Source organism: Ctenocephalides felis, unplaced genomic scaffold, assembly GCF_003426905.1.
Source record: "Ctenocephalides felis isolate EL2017-DRISC unplaced genomic scaffold, ASM342690v1 CF-g0.4_SCAFFOLD_03570, whole genome shotgun sequence".
NCBI classification, from domain to species: Eukaryota; Metazoa; Arthropoda; class Insecta; order Siphonaptera; family Pulicidae; genus Ctenocephalides; species Ctenocephalides felis.
Genome location: NW_020539724.1, coordinates 8374157 through 8393602, shown reverse-complemented (window position 1 = coordinate 8393602; position 19446 = coordinate 8374157). Strand labels below are relative to the sequence as shown.

At 28.9% G+C, this 19446-nt stretch overlaps 1 protein-coding gene and 1 long non-coding RNA gene across 2 annotated transcripts in view; one reads left to right on the top strand and one right to left on the bottom strand.

The window, feature by feature from the left end:
• The window catches only part of LOC113382859 (tubulin beta-3 chain), a 28332-nt gene extending 14621 nt beyond the window's left edge, over positions 1-13711 (bottom strand). Inside the window, exon 1 of the mRNA XM_026621109.1 lies at positions 13469-13711. Within this exon, the coding sequence (XP_026476894.1) occupies positions 13469-13525 (57 nt within the window). The 5' untranslated portion in view covers positions 13526-13711. The remainder of the gene's footprint in view (positions 1-13468) is intronic.
• LOC113382868 overlaps positions 1-18940 on the top strand; it is a 29483-nt gene extending 10543 nt beyond the window's left edge. The window contains exons 2-3 of the long non-coding RNA XR_003367697.1: positions 18390-18520; positions 18832-18940. This is a non-coding gene — a long non-coding RNA (uncharacterized LOC113382868). The remainder of the gene's footprint in view (positions 1-18389; positions 18521-18831) is intronic.
• Positions 18941-19446: the final 506 nt, after the last annotated feature.

Sequence of the window (19446 nt, the reverse complement as noted above, 5' to 3'; positions counted from 1 at the left end):
TAAATACCGGCCGTAAATTCATTTATATGCGAGCACGCTTCATTCTGCCACATAAATTTTATGGTATTGAGATTCCACGAGGAGCAGCTGATTGTAATAGAATCTGGATGAAATGCAGTTCTTTATTGCATAAATATTTTCAGAATAATTGGAAATAGTGAAAATACATAATTGTTTTAGTAATGAACACAGTTTTGGTCTGAAAAATTAAATTGCAAGTATATGTAGCTCTGTGAATGCTGCCGAATCTTCTGCAATTATTAGTTCGAAACTTCATTTTCTTGGCTTAGTTAGCAAACATGTTTTTACGGTTATAAAAAAAAAACTAGTGAGGTGCATGGCATCGTGCCTTAAGGCAAATTGCTGGAATTTCCCGTACCAAAATTTTTTTTTTAAAAAGATTAACATTTTTGAAAAAAAAATTACTCTAAAAAAATTAGATTTTTGAGAAACTTTAAATTTTTTAAATTTACACTTTTAGAGAAAAATTTATTTTGAAATATTTTGGAAATTCTGAATTTTTTTTCAAAGCATTCGTACTGCTTTAACTGCATAGAGACGAAATATCGAAGCGCGTAAGCGCCGCGTCGCTGTCTAACGGATAAACATTGGTAAGGAACCCATAGGAATGTAAATAAAATTTATACTTACTGTTAAAATCTCTATAAAATATCTGATAATTTGATGTGCATATGTCTAATGATCATTTTTGACTGCCAAATGGCATTTCTTTTTTTAAACTTTTTTTTACTAGATCTCCGAAACCGCTAGACGTGTCTTCATGAAAATTTGATCAGTTCTTCTCCTTGTTAATACAAGTAAAATGTTTTTTGAATCATTCAAATCAGACGTTCTCTTAAAAACTGAGTTACCGTTTTTGGCACTTTTTGCCCCATATCTTCGGAACGGCTAGACCTGCTTTCGCCAAAAACTAATCAGCACGTCTCTCCTTATCAATACAAATCGAATGTTTTTAGAATTATTCAAATCGCTTCATCCGTGTTCCCGAAATCGTCGACGAAAATTTGTATCCGCACACATACATTCATTTTTTCTAAGGTATGGCAAAATGTTCAGAAGGTTTTGAAACGTAAAAATATATAAAAATTTTCATTTTCGATTTTTTTGCGATTACTATAACTTGCCCTACGGGAAGTTAACAATGGTTTATTTACTGGACAAATTATTATGGTGATTCCTGATGTCTCAATTTCTTTCAAGTTTTCAAAGTCAACGTACTTAAGTGGGTAAATGTACTGATATTAATAAGAGTCACAAAATCACAGAACCGTGTTATTGAAAAATCTTACGTTTCCTGTTTCATCATACAAATACAGTAATTATCCAAGAAAAATAAATATAACATTAATAGCATCAATAATATAAATGTTGAAGATCTGAAGAATAGATGCATTACTATCAAATATAATTATAGAGATAAAATTATCGAACTTGTGGTTACTATTAGTACTGGTTGTCTACCCAAAGTAGTACATTTAGTTTCTTGATCTTGCAATGGTAATTTTGTGGTTAACACGAAGTTATGGATATCAGAATTTCCTAACGATCTGTTAAAAGTTTATTTATAGTGAATAACTATCAATTTATATGAGATGCGTTTAATTAATACAATATAATTTACATCGTGGTTTTAAATGGATTTTATCGCTATTCTTGCATGTTTTATGATACTAGAAATCGTCGGGTTGTTGCCACTTTATTAGGTTATAGCTGTTATTAACATATTATAGACGTTTATGAAAGTAATTATTTCATGAAAAGGAAACCTTAACTAAAAAAGGAGCATAGTAATATATAATCAGTATGTAAATTGGCGGTGGTTATTCGAAAAACATCGTTAAGTTGTCAGGACATAAGATGCTAAAAAGCCTATAAATTATATAAAAGATAAATTATATTAGTGGTTAGAGCAATGGGCTTCGAATTGCTAGTATACCTATTTCTGCCAGCACCGAAATATATTTGTTCTTCATATTTTATAAACCTATGATACGAATTTTACTTGGGCCTAGTAGTTAAAGGTCTGAATACTTATAAGTAGTGGACCAAATCTCTAATATCTATTCCCCGACTGCCTGATGTCAAGCAGTAGTTACAATTTTCACTTCATAGATCAATAAAAAAGTCATCAGTATTACAGAATTTGTAGTAATTTACATGATTTTTAAACAATAATTCAAAGATATCTATCATCACATAAAGATAGGACAACTCATTGGGTTTTACCAGCCATCGTTTATTATCAACTTCTAGGATTTTACATATTTTTATACGCATAAAATAAAGGAATTGTAGGAATAAAACCGATTTAATCAAATTTGTTTTATACATAACTGTATCTTACAATGTATGTATATTAAATTGCAGTTTATACTTCATGGTGCATGTGTCAGGCGTGTAAATGTATGTGCTTTTACCGCGTTCTATTAATTTAATCTTGTTTTATAGCTGGAAATACAAGCTATAATAAATCATTAATTTAAGGAAACCGTTAATTAGCCAGCTCTTTACGCGTCTCTGATCTTGTTCCTTCATCAATTAAAGTTTTATCCCTTGGTGGCAGCGGGAAAACTATATAAAAAATATTAACATTCTCAAATGTTTGCATTTTTTAAAGAAATTTGTTCAAATATTTTAAAGTTTTTGGAAGTATCTTAAATATACTCTTATGCCGACTTTTGGATAATTCTTTTTTTGAAGATTTTTTCTCATAGGGTTCGTTCCCTCCAAGCCCAAACTAATTTGTGACTTTATTTTATTACGACGACTGTTGAAACAAAATATAAACAAGTTCTAAACACATTTTGGCTGTGACGTTAAACTAGTGCCAATACATCAATGTATTTTTTGTATTTTTAATTTTAATTATAGCTATTCAAAAAAGTCAGTGATATTCACCTCTAAATGGATATTATGTGTCTATGACTCGATGTAACTAATTTTTCATAACGGTTCTCTTAGTATTCATAATTTGAATTTAATTACCCAGGTTGGATTTATGCACGTGATCTCTTGACATCGCAATTTCTTTAATTATTTTTTTTTATTTAAAAAGTTCTAGTCGCCACATTTTATATATGTCGAAGCAATGACTATGCAGAGTGGCAATTAGTTAATTTGAACCAACAACTAAACCGCAAGTAATCACAAACCACAATTTGTGGGTATGTCGACACATATAAATTATCCAGAATTATAGAAACAGTTTTTGTTAAATATATTTTTGACTGCAAACAGAACTGAACGAGTCCCATGAGATGGCTTTTTGTGTATGGCAACTCAAACGGTTGTCTCATCTTTTCGTGATGAACTTCATTTTTACAATTTCTGTAATAGTGATACTTTTTTATTTTAATACTGGCTATTGTTGCTAACTGATTTCCAAGTGTAATCTGATGTCACTACTGCTTGCCATCAGACGCTCCAAACCTGGAACTTACTGTAATCCTATAGCTCTAACCAGAAATTGGTGAAATTAAAAATGTAGAAGTATTACCGAGTAAATTGCTTATTATTGTTGCAATAATGTAGTAAAATGTCAATATTATTGACTTTCCGACGTTTCAAATCTCGACACGTGCATATTCAAATAAGGTTTTTGCCAGTCCAAGAGGATTTTCTCAAGTCAAGCGTTAAATAACGTATATTATATACCTACATTCTTAAGTAATGGGATATAACGGAGAGCTTCATATATGCTGATATTACTTTAATGGTAATAGCCGATATGCGTTATGCTAAAGCAATGATGTCAAATTTATTCTATTGCTAGGTTGTAGAGGATTATTTCTCAGTATTCAATATAAATTGTAAACATTCACGTTTCCCACCATTCACTACATAGTATAAAATTTTCGAAACATCAACATTTTTTACCAATCAGCAATCAAAACCAATAACATTCTGATGCGGGTTATTTTGTTTACACAACAGTAGAATAAATTCTCACTGAACTTTTAAAAATGTGAAAACTTAAATGCACTTTATCTTTACTAAACATGTATATTCATTGATCGTGAATAGGATAAACTAGTGCGGCGCATGGCATCGTGTCTTAAGGCAAATTGCTGGAACTTCCCGTACCAAAAATTCTTTTTTTTTAAAACGATTAGCATTTTTGAAAAAAATTTACTCTGAAAAAATTAGATTTTTGAGAAACTATAAATTTTTGACAAAAATTTTCAGCCAAAAACCAATCAACGCGTCTCCTTATCAATACGAATCGAATGTTTTTTGAATTATTCAAATCGCTTCATTCGTGTTCCCGAAATTGTCGACAAAAACTTGTATCCGAACACACGCACACGCACACGCACACACACATACACACACACACACACACGTGCATACATTTTTTCTAAGGTATATGTCAAAATGTTCAGAAGATTTTGAAACGTAATGATATATAAAAATTTTCATTTTCGATTTTTTGCGATTACCATAACTTGCCCTACTGGAAGTTAATATTTAATGTATTTTTAGATAAAAAAAAGCTCAACCCGAGATGGGGATTGCATTTTATATATAAAACGTATGCCAGATGATAATTTCTATTGTGCTTTTATATTGTTTCAAATTTTCTGATATTTTTCACTACAATTTCAATATAAAATTTTAAAATTACATATCACTATCAATTTTTAGGCCATAACGATTTGCATCGTTGTTCTCATTTTCAACAATTACTGCAAAATCAAAAATTTTAATCAGATATCTATGAAAGTTAAAAGCTACGAAATATCAATATTTGAGATCTAAATAAAAAATAAAAAGTACTAAAAGCATACGCTTTGTTTCATCGGAATAAAAACTTGTAATGATTTTAATTATAGATATCGCTCGACTTATGAGCAATTACTTCTTGTAAATCTGCTCTTCGCTATTTCAACCTTTGCATTTAGATTTATCATATAGATGGGTATTAATAGATAATAATTATATATATATATATATATATATATATATATATATATATATAACGGTCACAGTTAAGAAAAATCCTTTCAAACTAAGTATTTTGCCAATAAAATACTTTCATAGTGAGACATACCTTCTGCTCTTATGATTCATGATTACTATTTCCATATCAGTTAATTTTTAATTTAACTTTAAATATTTGTAATTGAATTAAAGCTCAACAAAGATTACTATCATCAAAAGCCTTGCATATTTAGATAACCATTCAATTACCCGAATTGAATTATATCAATTTCTCAGTAAGAATTTCTCATAGACCAAAACAATGTGTTCATTAAATTCGTCGAAGTGTGTACGTCTGTTGAAAATAACAATCATTAGAAAATAATTTTTGATTGAGTACGTCTATAAATAAATACTGTATACTGAACCGGAGGCAAAAGATCATCAAGTTCCCATCAGAGTGCCCATTTATCTAACAAAGCTATTGTTAATGATATAAATCATCGACGATTTGAATTTGATATATGTATTATGCAGAATATACTGACGTTTCAAAAGTCTAAAGGTTTGTCATAAATTATTAAACCTGTAAAACTTTGATTTCTCTTTGCAATTAGATTTCCGCATGTGAAAAACCAAATTGACATGGGTACTATTTTCATTTATCTCCGGCTGTTTTACTCCTAAAGGCTAAAAGATACATTCTGTACAATTTATATTTTATATCAAGTGTGGATTTTTCTGTTCATGTGAAGTAAAATTGCATAATACTAGAATTTATATATATATATATATATTATATATATATATATATATATATATATATATATATATTTTAACTTCTTGTAGGGTAAATTATAGTAATCGCAAAAAAATCGAAAATAAAATTTATTTATCTTTGTTTTAGAGGTTTCTGAACATTTTGGCATACTTTAGAAAAAAATGTGTGTGTGTGCGTGCGGATACAAATTTTCGTATACGATTTTGCGAACACGGATGAAGCGATTTAAATAATTCAAACAAAAATTTTACTTGTATTGAGAAAATGAAAAAGTGGTTAAATTTTTGTAAAGGCAGTCCAGATTATAATGCTAATTGAACAAATTTTGTGTATATTTATATGGGTTCCGTGCCAATGTTTACACGTTAGACGGCTGCGCAGCGCTTGCGCGCTTTGATATTTCGACTCCAAATCAGCTATGCCACGCAATTGCTTACAACAATGTTCAACATTTTCAAAAAATCCAAATATGAAAAAATCAAATTTTTCAAAAATTGAAATTTTTTCAATAATTTCAAAATGGGGTTAGAAGGAATTAAAAAAATATTCAATTCATATGCAGAGTCCAAGAACGGTCCTAGTTAGTTATTTGGAAAAGGCAGGTCCAGTCGTTTGATAAATTTTTGATTGTTGATTATTTTTATTCTTGGAATGTGAAATTTCGAAGAATAAAGGCAAAATGCCATGCACCACTAGTTTTTTTTATTTGAACAGCGATCAGAACTTACAGGGGCTTTATAAGCTCTGTTGTTATAAACAACTATGTGGCTTTGATTATATATATTAACTTTCCGTAGTGTAAGTTATAGTAATCGTCCAAAAATCGAAATTGAAAATTTTTGCATTTCTCGACGTTTTGAAGGTTTCTGAACATTTTGGCATACCTCAGAAAAAATGGATGTGTGTGTATGTATGTATGGATACAATTTTCGGTACGGATCAACCGATTTGAATGGTTCAAAAAACATTTGATTCCTATTGATAGGGAGATGTGCTGATTAGTTTCTGGCAAAGGCAGATCAAAGAGTGCAAAAAATAGAAATAGACTTCTTGAGAGAACGGAGCATCCAATTTGAATGATCTATAAAACATTAAATTAGTAATGATTAGAGAAGTGGTTATTAGTTTTGGCAAAGGCAGGCCCAGCCATTTCGAAGATACAGAGCTAAATGTGCAAAAAATGGCAGTTTTTGAAAGAACTAAGCGTGCGATTCAGATGATTCAAAGAACTTTCTGCTTGTTTTAACAAAATAATTGGTTTTGGGGAAAAAAATTGTTTCAATTTTTTTTTTCAGAATTTTTTTTTTGTCGAAAATAATTCAGATTTTATTTTTAATTCTGACTTTATACTTCAAACAAATAATTTCAACTTTGCAATTCAGTTTATATAATTCTTATAAATATTAAACAATGTTACAATATTAATAATAATCTATTTCAAAACATTCAGTATTCCCCGAACATTTCGTTACGGTACGGGAAGTTCCAGCAATTTGCCTTAAAGCACGATGCCATACACCCCAGTAGTTTTTTTTTTGAACAGAGATCAGAGCTTATAAGGGTTCCTTGAGTTCCTTGTGGTGACAAGTCACTATGTAGCTTTTATTATAGATAATTATGTTAATATATTAATTCAATTATGTATTACAATTTCTGTAAATGCAGCATTGGTTATTATTTATGTCGTCTTTATTTTATTTTTACAAAATATTTATATGAACAATTTCCTCATACGATCGCGTGCGCGATTTTCTAATCAGATAACGGTGTTCAATACACAAAGGCTTTGGTACCATCAATAAGTCGTGAATTAAATATGACTTGCATTTCATTCAAATTGCTCTGAACCTCATCAACGCTGCATCGGATTGTGTTGTAGTCATGTTTTCTAAGGGCTTTTTGACGAATCGTTCCTATGTTAGGCGCGAATTATAACGGGGAACATTTTCAAATAAAATTATGCGAAAAGTCACACAGTAGTAATAAAAGGAAATAAATTGCAGTAGAGCCTCGGTTAATAGGACTAATGGTCGGTAGATATTCGGATAATCGATGATCCGGATAATCAAAAGTATGAAGAATGTTATGTTATTGTTAAAAATAACAAATACATACATAGATATCAACGAAATCTAAACGGGATCCAAAAATACCTAAAAATATTTAAAAATCGATGATTTGATCAATAAACGCCTCCTTAGATTTTAGTGTTATATTAATGTTTTGTCGGCGACGAGTCAAAGTCTGTACCAGCATTCATATAAATTTGAATATAAATAAATTTAAAGCTTGATTTATCTCAATCATATGTAAAGGTCGTTTGTTGTATAAATGTTTCCGTTTTGAGAATATCATTTTCTTTGAAAACATTTGATTTTATTGAAAATACATGTAGACCTATTTTAATTAAAGAAATAGTAGCAATTCTATTTAAAAACTAGTGGGGTATATGGCATCGTGCTTAAAGGCAAATTGCTGGAACTTCCCGTACCGTAACGGAATGTTCAAGGAATACTGAATGTTTTCAAATAGATTATTATTAATATTGTAACATTGTCAAATATTTATAAGAATTATATAAACCGAATTGCAAAGTTGAAATTATTTCTTTAAAGTATATTAGAACTTTAGTCAGAATTAAAAATAAAATCTGAATTATTTTCTATATACAAAAATATTTTCTTTTAAAAAAAGATGAAACAAAAATTTTTTGCCCAAAATCAATTATTTTGTTAAACAAGCAGAAACTTCATTGAATCATTCAAATCGGACGCTTAGTTCTGTCAAAAACTGCCATTTTTTGCACATTTAGCTCTGTATCTCCGAAATCGCTGGACCTGCCTTTGCCAAAAAAAACTAATCACCACTTCTCCCCGTCATTACGAATTGAATGTTTTTTGGATCATTCAAATCGGATACTCTGATCTCTCAAAAACTCGATTTCTATTTTCTGCACTCTTTGCTTCGTATCTCCAAAACGGCTGGACTCGCCTTTGCCAAAAACTAATCAGCATATCTTCCTATCAGTAGAAATCGAATGTTTTTTGAACCATTCAAATCGGTTGATCCGTGCGTCCGAAAGTGTGGACGAAAATTGTATCCATACATACATACACACACACACATCCATTTTTTCTGAGGTATGCCAAAATGTTCAGAAACCTTCAAACGTCGAGAAATGTAAAAAAAATTCAATTTTGACTTTTGAACAATTACAATAACTTACCATAAGGGAAGTTAAAAATAGGAACAATTTCAATTAAAAACAGGAGCAATTTGAAATAAAATTTAGGAGCAATTTTAGTTAAAAAAAATAGGAGCAATTTTAATTTAAAAAATAGGAGCAATTCTAATCAAAATGGACTGTTTTAGTGATTATTAGTAGCAATAAAAACGAAATTATTGAAGTCAATAAAAGCTCAATATAAAAAAGGGTCAAGAGTTGAAGTGTCATATTGTTCAGTTCGAGTACAAAAATGTTTTATAACCTAGTTGATTTATAACTAGTGGCACCGTAATTTAAATTGGTTAAATGGTTGATCCATGCTCCCGAAAACGTCGACGAAAATTGTATCCGAACATCGATACATTGACACACACACCCACACAATTGTTTCTAAGTTATGCCAAAATGTCCAGATTTTTTCTTCGATTACTGCAACTTACACCCTACGGGAAGTAGGGTACGTTAGGGAGCTTTAGAACGCAGGCACATATTTGCCCTCTTTTCTATTCGAATTTGCTTTCACTGCTTTACCACGCATTTTCCAAATCTAATAAAAAATGAAATACTTATCGGAACAATTATCTCGAATGCACTTCGCTATTTTTACAAGCAGAGTCAATTAACGTCTAGCCCGAGCGGCTAAAATTCCCAGACTTTGTGAGTCATTGCCCACACTTACAATTCATAGGAAGTTGTACGGTGAATGCTTAAGTGAAGTCATAAATAATAATTTTCTTGGCATATATGTATTACTTATATTGACTGAAATGACAGCCAAAAAGCATTTAAGGAATAAAAATAATTTATTATTTTTATATAGTTTCGAATAAAAAATAATGAGTAGTACATATTTTCTATAATAAATATTTATAGTTAGTTTGTCATTGACTTTGTTGATTTGCTTATTTTGGGTTGAAATGGGGACAGGGGAGTCTGGATGATGATTACGTCATAAGTAGTATTTTTATTTTTTTACATTAATTGCAAAATGTTTACGTAAGCATGGGGGTAGGGGGTAAAAGCTTTGCTTACTTTTGCTGACAAGGGGGATGGGGGTATTTTATTTGTAATAAATCTGCTTACGTAATACTTGAACGATCCCCTAACCATGATCGTCTTAAACGAGGTTCTACTGAAATTTCGAAGCAGTAAATGTTTGCAAAATCTTATGCATCGATGTACTGCTCGGTGCTTAACCGACAATGAAGATTTGAACTCTATTGTTTTATTTATAAAAGGAAACAAGAGGATTGAATTATGTTTTTCGTCTTTTGTTTTTGTTTTTGCTTTAGGACATTGTCGTTTTAATACGACTCGTCGGCATTAATTAGCCGTAGATGCCGATTCATTATTGAAGAATCGATAGAGATTTCAATAGCCGCATGTAGGCTTTGTCTTTTGTAATGACATACTAAAAGTTGCAATTAAATCATTTAATGATCAGATATTGATAATTAGTACCGTTGTAGCATTAAATTCATTCAAATCTGAACTGCAACATTAAGAGGGGATTCTGGTCTAGAGACATAAATAAGACAGTCAAAGGCTAACAATATTTTTACTTTTCTTGTTAAGAAACTTCATATTTTCAAAGTTTATCTAAGAATATTTACTTTTTTTTACAAAGTTTACTTTTTCTTAATATTCTCGATTTTTTTAAAAATATCTTGAAATTCAGAACTCTATTACAAAGCCTCTGTTAAATATTCAAGTAAATCCAGTAGAAGTTAAAAAATCGTGGGTATCTGATAAAAAAGTTAAAACTCTTTTCTGATGTTTTCAAATTTTTAAAATATAGAGTTAAAATAGGAATTTGAGTATGATCGTAGTTCATATGAAAAGTAGTCTATAACGAAGCCTCTGTTAAATATTCAAGTAAATCGGTTTAGTAGAAGTCGAGAAATCGTGGGTATCATATCGAAAAAGACAAAGAAAGAGAAAAACGCGTTTAAGGTTTTGCAGAGGAAGGAAACAGGAGGATTATCGTGGTCAAACAGCTATAACTAACAATTTAAATTTTGAGAAATTTTCTTGTACACATATTCTTGATTGAACTAGAAAAATATATAAAGAACAATTTATTTTAAATTCTAGACAGAATACCTCTTTAAGTTGGCGTGGTTTTTATTGGGCTTTCCCATTAGGGATTAAAACGGGTATTTCTAACTCTGGTAATCTTAATATTTTAGGATGTCCTGTCCGATCTTTGTCAATACAATTTACCACTGGTATAAAATTATTTTACAATATTTTCTATACATTTTCCTTTCTCTAAAAAATACTCCTCTTGCTTTATAATCTTTTAAATCCCAATTTGCTGAAGAGTTACACAAATTATTCTATGACTCATTGTTATTAGTGTCGGAAAAGAAAATAATTAGCCGGCATTTCCTGTAATATTTTATCGTAGATGTTTTGTTTTTTTGTTTTTTTGCTTTTTTTTAAATCTGAATGACGTTTGTTTTATCTGAAAGCGGTTACAAAGCTGTAAACATTCACAAAGATTATTTTGCGACTAACTGAACTCTCACAACATTTCTACTTGTAAAATAAAAGCATTAAAAAAACGATTTACATATCAACAAAAATGTTTATAATTATTTTGGAATTGATGGATGATGACGCATGTTGGCACTTTTTTTACTAGAATTTTGGCATAAATGTGAAATTTTTTTGTTTACCAATTGTTACTATAACAGTTCATTCAAATTTCATATTACAGTAACAGATCTTAAGATCGAATAATAGAAGATCATCATACTTAATTTCAGCGATTGTTAAAGTTGTGATGAATAAATTCATTTTTGCTAACGGAAGATTGTATGTATTTCACTAAATTATTAATATAACCTTTTTATTCAAACTGAGTTCAAATATAAGAACGGTAAAAAAAAAACACTATTCATTTATTGCATTTTTTTAGTACAATTTTTGTTAGTTCAATATAATAATTTGTCAAAATTATAATTTTATGTATACATGCAGTTTTTGTAAATGATTTTTTATCAAAGTTCCAATTATGAACTTAGTTAGTTATCTAATTAACATTTGTTTATTAAACATTCTGAGCCTTGTTATAATGTTATGCAATTCTATTAATTATTAATCTAATAAATTTAATAAGCTCAAATGCAAAAATTATTCTTATATTTTCCAAAAGCATTTTTTTCATATTCAGTTTCTTCTCACGAATGTAAAGCTTTGTAACGAAATTTATTTTGTTCATATATGCATTTCAAACATCTGCAGGAAATAAGTTTTAAACATTTTTTGTTTAAAGATGAACCATAAAATAATTTTTGATTTTGATTAGCAAGATTTATAAGGTTATCACGATATTTTGAATCAAATCTTTTTAAGGCCTAATATTTTACTGAAAACTTCAAACTACCTAGTTTGTATAATATTAAAAACGTATCCTTAACTGTTAAGTGAATATTGAAGATATTAAAGCTCCAAAAGCTCGTAAAAAAGCTCTGCAGTAACTCTAAACTAAATCAAAAACTACATTCCCAGTATTTTTCATTTCCAGTTCCTTTTCGAAAAACAAAAAGCTCTTTGTAACAAATTTTAATTTAGAATAGCATTTCAAATATAATTAGAAATAAATGTTTTAACCAATTATTTTTTGTGTGAGAACCTTACTCGTTTGGAAGAATCTTAAAATAATTTGTATGACTTTCTTCAGCAAATAAGATTTTACATATACAGAAACACATACGAAGAAAATGTTTAAGAAATTTATTTAAAATTATATTAAAAGTCGACGATTTCGGGAACACGGATGAAGCGATTTGAATAATTCAAAAAACATTCGATTCGTCTTGATGAGGAGACATGCTGATCAGTTTTTGGCGAAGGCAGGTCTAGCCGTTCCGAAGATATGGGGCATAAAGTGCCAAAACGGTAACTAAGTTTCTAAGAGAATGGAGTTTCCGATTTGAGTAATTCAAAAACATTTTACTTGTATTAACAATGAAAGAACTGATCAAATTTTCATGAAAGCAGGTCTAGCGGTTTCGGAAATCTAGTAAAAAAAAGTAAAAAAAAATGCCATTTGGCGGTCAAAAATGATCATTAGACATTGCACATCAAATTATTAAATATTTTGTAGATAATTATAAATTTTGTTCACATTCCTATGGATTCCGTACCAATGTTTATCCGCGCTTTGATATTTTGTCTCTATGCAGTTAAAGCAGTACGATTGCTTTGAAAAAAAGTTCAGAATTTCCAAATATTTCAAAATAAATTTTTCTTCAAGTCTTTTTTTTCAAATAAAGGTAATTTTTGTCAAATTTATAGTTTTTGAAAAATCTAATTTTGTTCAGAGTAAATTTTTTCAAAAAATGTTAATCTTTTAAATAAAGTTATTTTTGGTACGGAAAGTTCCTGCAATTTACCTTAAGGCACGATGCCATGCGCCCCACTAGTTTCTAATTAATAATATTTAAAAATACATTTTACTATAACTAAAAATTAATTGTATGATTAAATATTTTAACAAATCTTGTACGAACCTTAGCACCGATTTGGTTTCCGCACTGTCCGGCTTGTAAATGCACTATTTCCCTCATGTTTCCACCGACTGATTTGCTCAAAATTAAAAAAAAATCTTTACGAGTTTTTCAACAGAATGCACGTCAATATATTATTAAGATAATATCGTTAAAATAAAAAAAAATACAAATGATTGATTTGAAAATAAAACGTAAAAATCAGCCGAACTCCGCGCTCTAGAGCCAACAGCTAGAGACTGAATGCAAAGAAGGAATACGATGCGCTTGGCTCGCGCAGTTAACTATCTTTAAACGCACTGGAAGTGAGGAACCGTCTATCTCTGACAAACCTAGAGATACGCGTGTACCACTGTTTCTCAATATTTGTGATGTTTTGAATTTGATTTTTTTTAACTTCCCGTAGGGTAAGTTATAGGAGATCGCTAAAAAAAAATCGAAAATGAAATTTTTTGCTTATCTTTACGTTTTAAAGATTTCTGAACATTTTGGCATACCTTAATTTTTCGCCCACGATTTCGGGTGCACGATTCACCCAATTGAATGATCCAACTAGTGGGGCGCATGGCATCGTGCTTTAAGGCAAATTGCTGGAACTTCCCGTACCAAAAATTATTTTTTTTTAAGATTTACATTTTTGAAAAAAATTTACTCTGAAAAAATTTGATTTTTGAGAATCTATAAATTTTTGACAAAAACTTCATTTTTTTTTGAAAAAAAATGACATTTTGAAGAAATTTATTCTGAAATATTCTGGAAATTCTGAACTTTTTTCAAAGCAATCGTACAGCTTTAACTGCATAAACACGAAATATCGAAGCGCGTAAGCGCCGCGTCGCCGTCTAACGGATAAACACTGTTGCGGAACGCATGAGAATGTAAACAAAATTTATACTTATTATTAAAACCTCTATAAAGTAACTGATAATTTGATGTACATATGTCTAATGAACATTTTTTACCGTCAAATGGCATTTTTTTTACTTTTTTTTACTAGATCTCCGAAACCGCTAGACTTACCTTCATGAAAATTTGATCAATTCTTCATATTGTTATAAGTAAAATGTTTTTTGAATTATTCAAATCGGACGCTCCATTCTCTTAAAACTGAGTTACCCTTTTTGGCACTTTTTACCCCATATCTTTGAAACGGTTAGACCCGCCTTTGCCAAAAACTAATCAGCACATCTCCTTATCAATACGAATCGAATGTTTTTTGTATTATTCAAATCGCATCATCCGTGTTTCCGAAATCACACACACACACATACATCCATTTTTTCTAAGGTATGCCAAAATGTTCAGAAGGTTTTGAAACGTAAAGATACATAAAAATTTTCATTTTCGATTTTTTTGCGATTACTATAACTTGCTCTACGGGAAGTAAAAAACGCTCGATTCCTATTGATGGAAGACATGCTAATTAGTTTTTGGCGAAGACAGGTCCAGTCATTTCGAAGATACTGGGCAAAACGTGCCAAAACGGTAATACAATTTTTGAGAGAACGGAGCGCCCGATTAGAATGATTAAAAAAACCATCATTTCGTAATGATGGGGAGAAGTGCTCATTAGTTAAAAACCTTCTAACGTATATGTCCATAAATATATATATATATATATATATATATATATATATATATATATAGTATTTCAGTCAAATTTTTAGTCATATTCTAGTAAATATTTTTATAAATAATTCATTATCTAATCTATCTAACATTTACTATTATCATAAACATAAAAATATCAATTGAAAGAAGAGAAGGACGAAAATCCACATGCATAAATAAAAGACTACCAATCTTTTCCTATAAACTAAGTGCAAGTGGCGTTTTGCCTTACGTGGGTAATCTGGTGTGGAATTTAAAAAAAATCATCTTTATTCAACAATGAATACGTATATGTACAAGATTTTTGCGAAATTTAATTATTTTTTTTGCAGGTGTTTCACCACCACAATCCTCATTTGTTTGTTGTATCCTTGTATAAAACTGTCTTTTTTGATACGATACTTGCGATTTTTCAATTTTTAGTGTCTTTATAGACTTGTATTAAGTATGAAGTAGACTCATCCACAAATTCAAATTCTTTACCATTAAAAAAAAACGAAAATATCAAAAATTTAAAAAACACTTTTCATAGTTTAGTAGTTTCGTTTTATAGTTTGTATACAGAAAAACAAGGCAATTATTAATGAATATTTTAATGAAACCTATAAATTTTACTTCAAAACCTTCACCATTTGTATTGCTGCATTACTAGTCGTGTTCAAAAAATACTTTAAAAAATCATATTTTTTATATTTTTAAACTAATTAAAATTCTTTGCAAGTAATTTATACAACTTTAAAACATTACAGTAGTAAATTTAATAAACCCATCATACACTATATTGCTTAACATATTCATGTATTGTGCATTATCGATATTTTGCTTCTCGACTTCAATGAAACATTGAAATTCACAATTTACCAATGCTTTTAGACTCATTTAATTTAGGTAAAAAATGTAGTCGAAATAACAATCTAAAAAAAGTTTTATTTAAGCATTCATATCCATATTGAATCATTCACAATAGTGCAAATTTGAATTTAAAATGTACTAATCCTTCCATTGTATTTTCACTCTAATTTTTGAGTCTATTAGTTTAAAATACTCTATTACAAAATATAATTCAAATAAATTAAATTAAATTAGGCACTGTCTAATGTTCTATAAGTACTTCATAGCATTCACATGCATTAGATTAAACTAAAGCACTACATTTCAAAACTCTTTGTAATAAACTATATTATACATCAAATTCATATTTCATATTTGAAAAATACAAAATAATGAATATTATAATAGTCATACACGTTGACTGTTGAATTTTAAATATATTAGGAATATTAAATTCTCAAATTGGTTAATAAAATGAGCAAAACGAAAATATTTAATAAAATATTACATGAAATTTCCAAAGAAATAATTTTTAATCAACTACGTAATATGTAATTAAACCAGATTTCAATTCAATCTCTTTATCATATAAGATTACCACAATAACAATTGTCAGAAATGTAATACTTAACCGATTTAACCATAATTTAACCATAAATAAGTGCATGGATTTAGCAGGCAAATCAATCAAACAAAACAACTCGTTAGTAACTATTCATACATGCATTTACATATTTATATTTTATAATTTTGAGAATCTATCTACATTCAACGTGTGCTAGTACTCGCGACTGAATTGGCTCGAACAGAATTATTTCTGTATGCAGTTCTCTATGCACGCGCTTTTATTTTAACAAAAAATAAACGAAATAAAATAAGTCTATACATTTATAAATAAAGAAAGATAACGCAAAACCAAGTCAGTAACGAGAGCATTGCGTCTGCTGCTAAGTCATTATTGCTATTTTCGTGTAGAACTCAAGTGGCTACAAATTGCAGAACCATACACAACTTTACACTTTGTCTTAATACACTTGCTTAAAACCCAAACATTGCCTCATCTCCATCTGATGAATTTTATTACTACCCTTTCTATGATACTAATGTTTTTATTTATGCTGCAATAACGGGTAAAAGCTACATTCACTGACAAATATATTGTCACTTATATACTTCCAAGTGAAAACCTATACCACAGCCACAAAGTAAAAAGATCATTTTAGTTGTTTGTAAATTATCAATAAATGTATTTAAAATTCTTCCGCTTACTAATATCGTTGATCAAATGAGCTTTTCTAACTCATAGTTTATTTCCAAATAATATTAATGGTATTAGTTATTTTCTAACTGCTTGCCCTAAGTTTTTATTAATTGCTTCAATTAAATTTAAAATTAAAATAAAAAACATTTATGATATATATATATATATATATATATATATATATATATATATATATATATATATGGTAAAAATGGTAAAATTTGGATATGTGATGGATAAATTTTGATATAAAAAATTGTATATTTGAATATATACATTCAGCAATTAAACCAGGAAATTTTTCCAATTTTTTATAAACACAAATTGTGTAGAAAATCATAACTAATGAATAATTAATTTAATAATTTAATTAAATTAATAAAATGACAGAATTAAAGAGGGCATATTGCCCAATTTGAAAACATGTTATAAAAAAGACCATTGATATTGCTTGGATGCAGATCGTCTTTCAATTTCATTAGGGAGTTGTTTTAATGGTGTATATTTTTTTCTATATTTGCCTATATCGCATCAATTGGAAATCTATCTGAATCGCTAGCGAATACAAAATTTATTTGCTTAACGATCCTGGCTCGTGATGAACAAAAATAATTGTCAAACCAGGTTCGAGCATAATAATGTGATTCTATTTTGAATTTTGAGGATTTCAATTATTCTCAAATTCTTTAGAAGTAATTCTTTAGAAAGATTCTATAATGCTAATACGATCAATGCTTCTTATATGCAATATTTTGTAAGTAAATGAAGCTGATGCATTAATTTTAATTTAATGATTTTGGAAACAAAGTTTTTACATTTTACAATGAATATTATGATCACAATGAAATGTATTCAACATATTAAAAAAAATTTCGGTATTATAATTATCATTCATACATTTTAACATTTCTCTTTCAATTATAAAAGCCTCTGTAGTTTTATACAATCCCCTGATGACAAGAAAATTCTGTGCTGATTCTGATTTTTTACTTGTTTAAGACATAATATTAAAATGTTACATATAATTGCTGACGGCTGCTACGATTTAAAGTTTCCTAGGCCAAATGCTTTGAGGCTAGGTCGTCATGTGAACACTGAAATAATTTTATTTCTCATAACAAGAATTACTGTAATAATTAGTCAAAGATACGTGCAATATTTAATTTCAGATAAAGACATACAAAGAGTAATACAAACTTAGTATTACATTTTATATTTCAGCTCTGCTATAAAATAGAAGCTTGACAATAATCAATTGAATTATAAAAAATAAGTCAACTCTGGAATGAGAATCCCGTATTATCCTACTAGCTTGCTTGCTGCAGTAGACTTCTTAGCTTTATTAACTATCGGTAAGATAACAAAACAAGCATTTCTTATTTCGTAAGATACAAGTCCAATTATTTTGTTTTGGGAAACCTAGAATATAATTATGCTTTAATATACACTTATAAAATACTACAAGGACAAGATCAATACATAGTCTTTCTAGAAACATACTCTAAGCTTCCATCCCTAATTGTTAACTGATAATGCTTACAGTTCAAATAAAATATGTAAAACTAATCACATAATAATCATATCTCAAAATAATTAAATATTCAAAATATTTGTACAAGATTTATTATATAGGCTCTGTATTGATACTTTTTTCTTGATACAGGTCGCTGATGAACCACAATTAAGAATGGCAACCCATAAGAGACGATATCTGCTGAAGGATCAAAAAGACTTTTCTGGAAACGCCTATTTATTAAACGGAATATGCCTAGAAACTTCAAGGTATGCAATTTATTTAATCATTTGCTTATTTATTCATCTTAATATTCTGATATCGTCATTAAGAATTTTTTCATATTTTTTTCATTTTATTTTAATTTTTTTTAATATATTTCACTTTCCTTATATTACAATAATGTGTAATAAATCTAGTTGGAGTACTAATAAATCACTCATAAATTAATTTTAGTTCAAATATTTACACTGCATCGCACGAAAGATCATGTAACGTGTCTTAAAATACCGCTTACAAATAGTTCAATTTTTTCATTATTGACTTACTCATTCACAAGTTTTAATTATTCATTTATTTATGCATACAATTGATATTTTTACTTGTTGTTTATTTTTATTTTTTTACTTACCCATTATTTAATATTAAGAACTTTCGGTAGTTCCTCTACGATTATTGTAATCGGCCAAAAATCGAAAATGAAAATTTTTGCATATCATCACGTTTCAAAAGTTTCTGAAAGTTTTGGCAAACCTTGGAAAAATT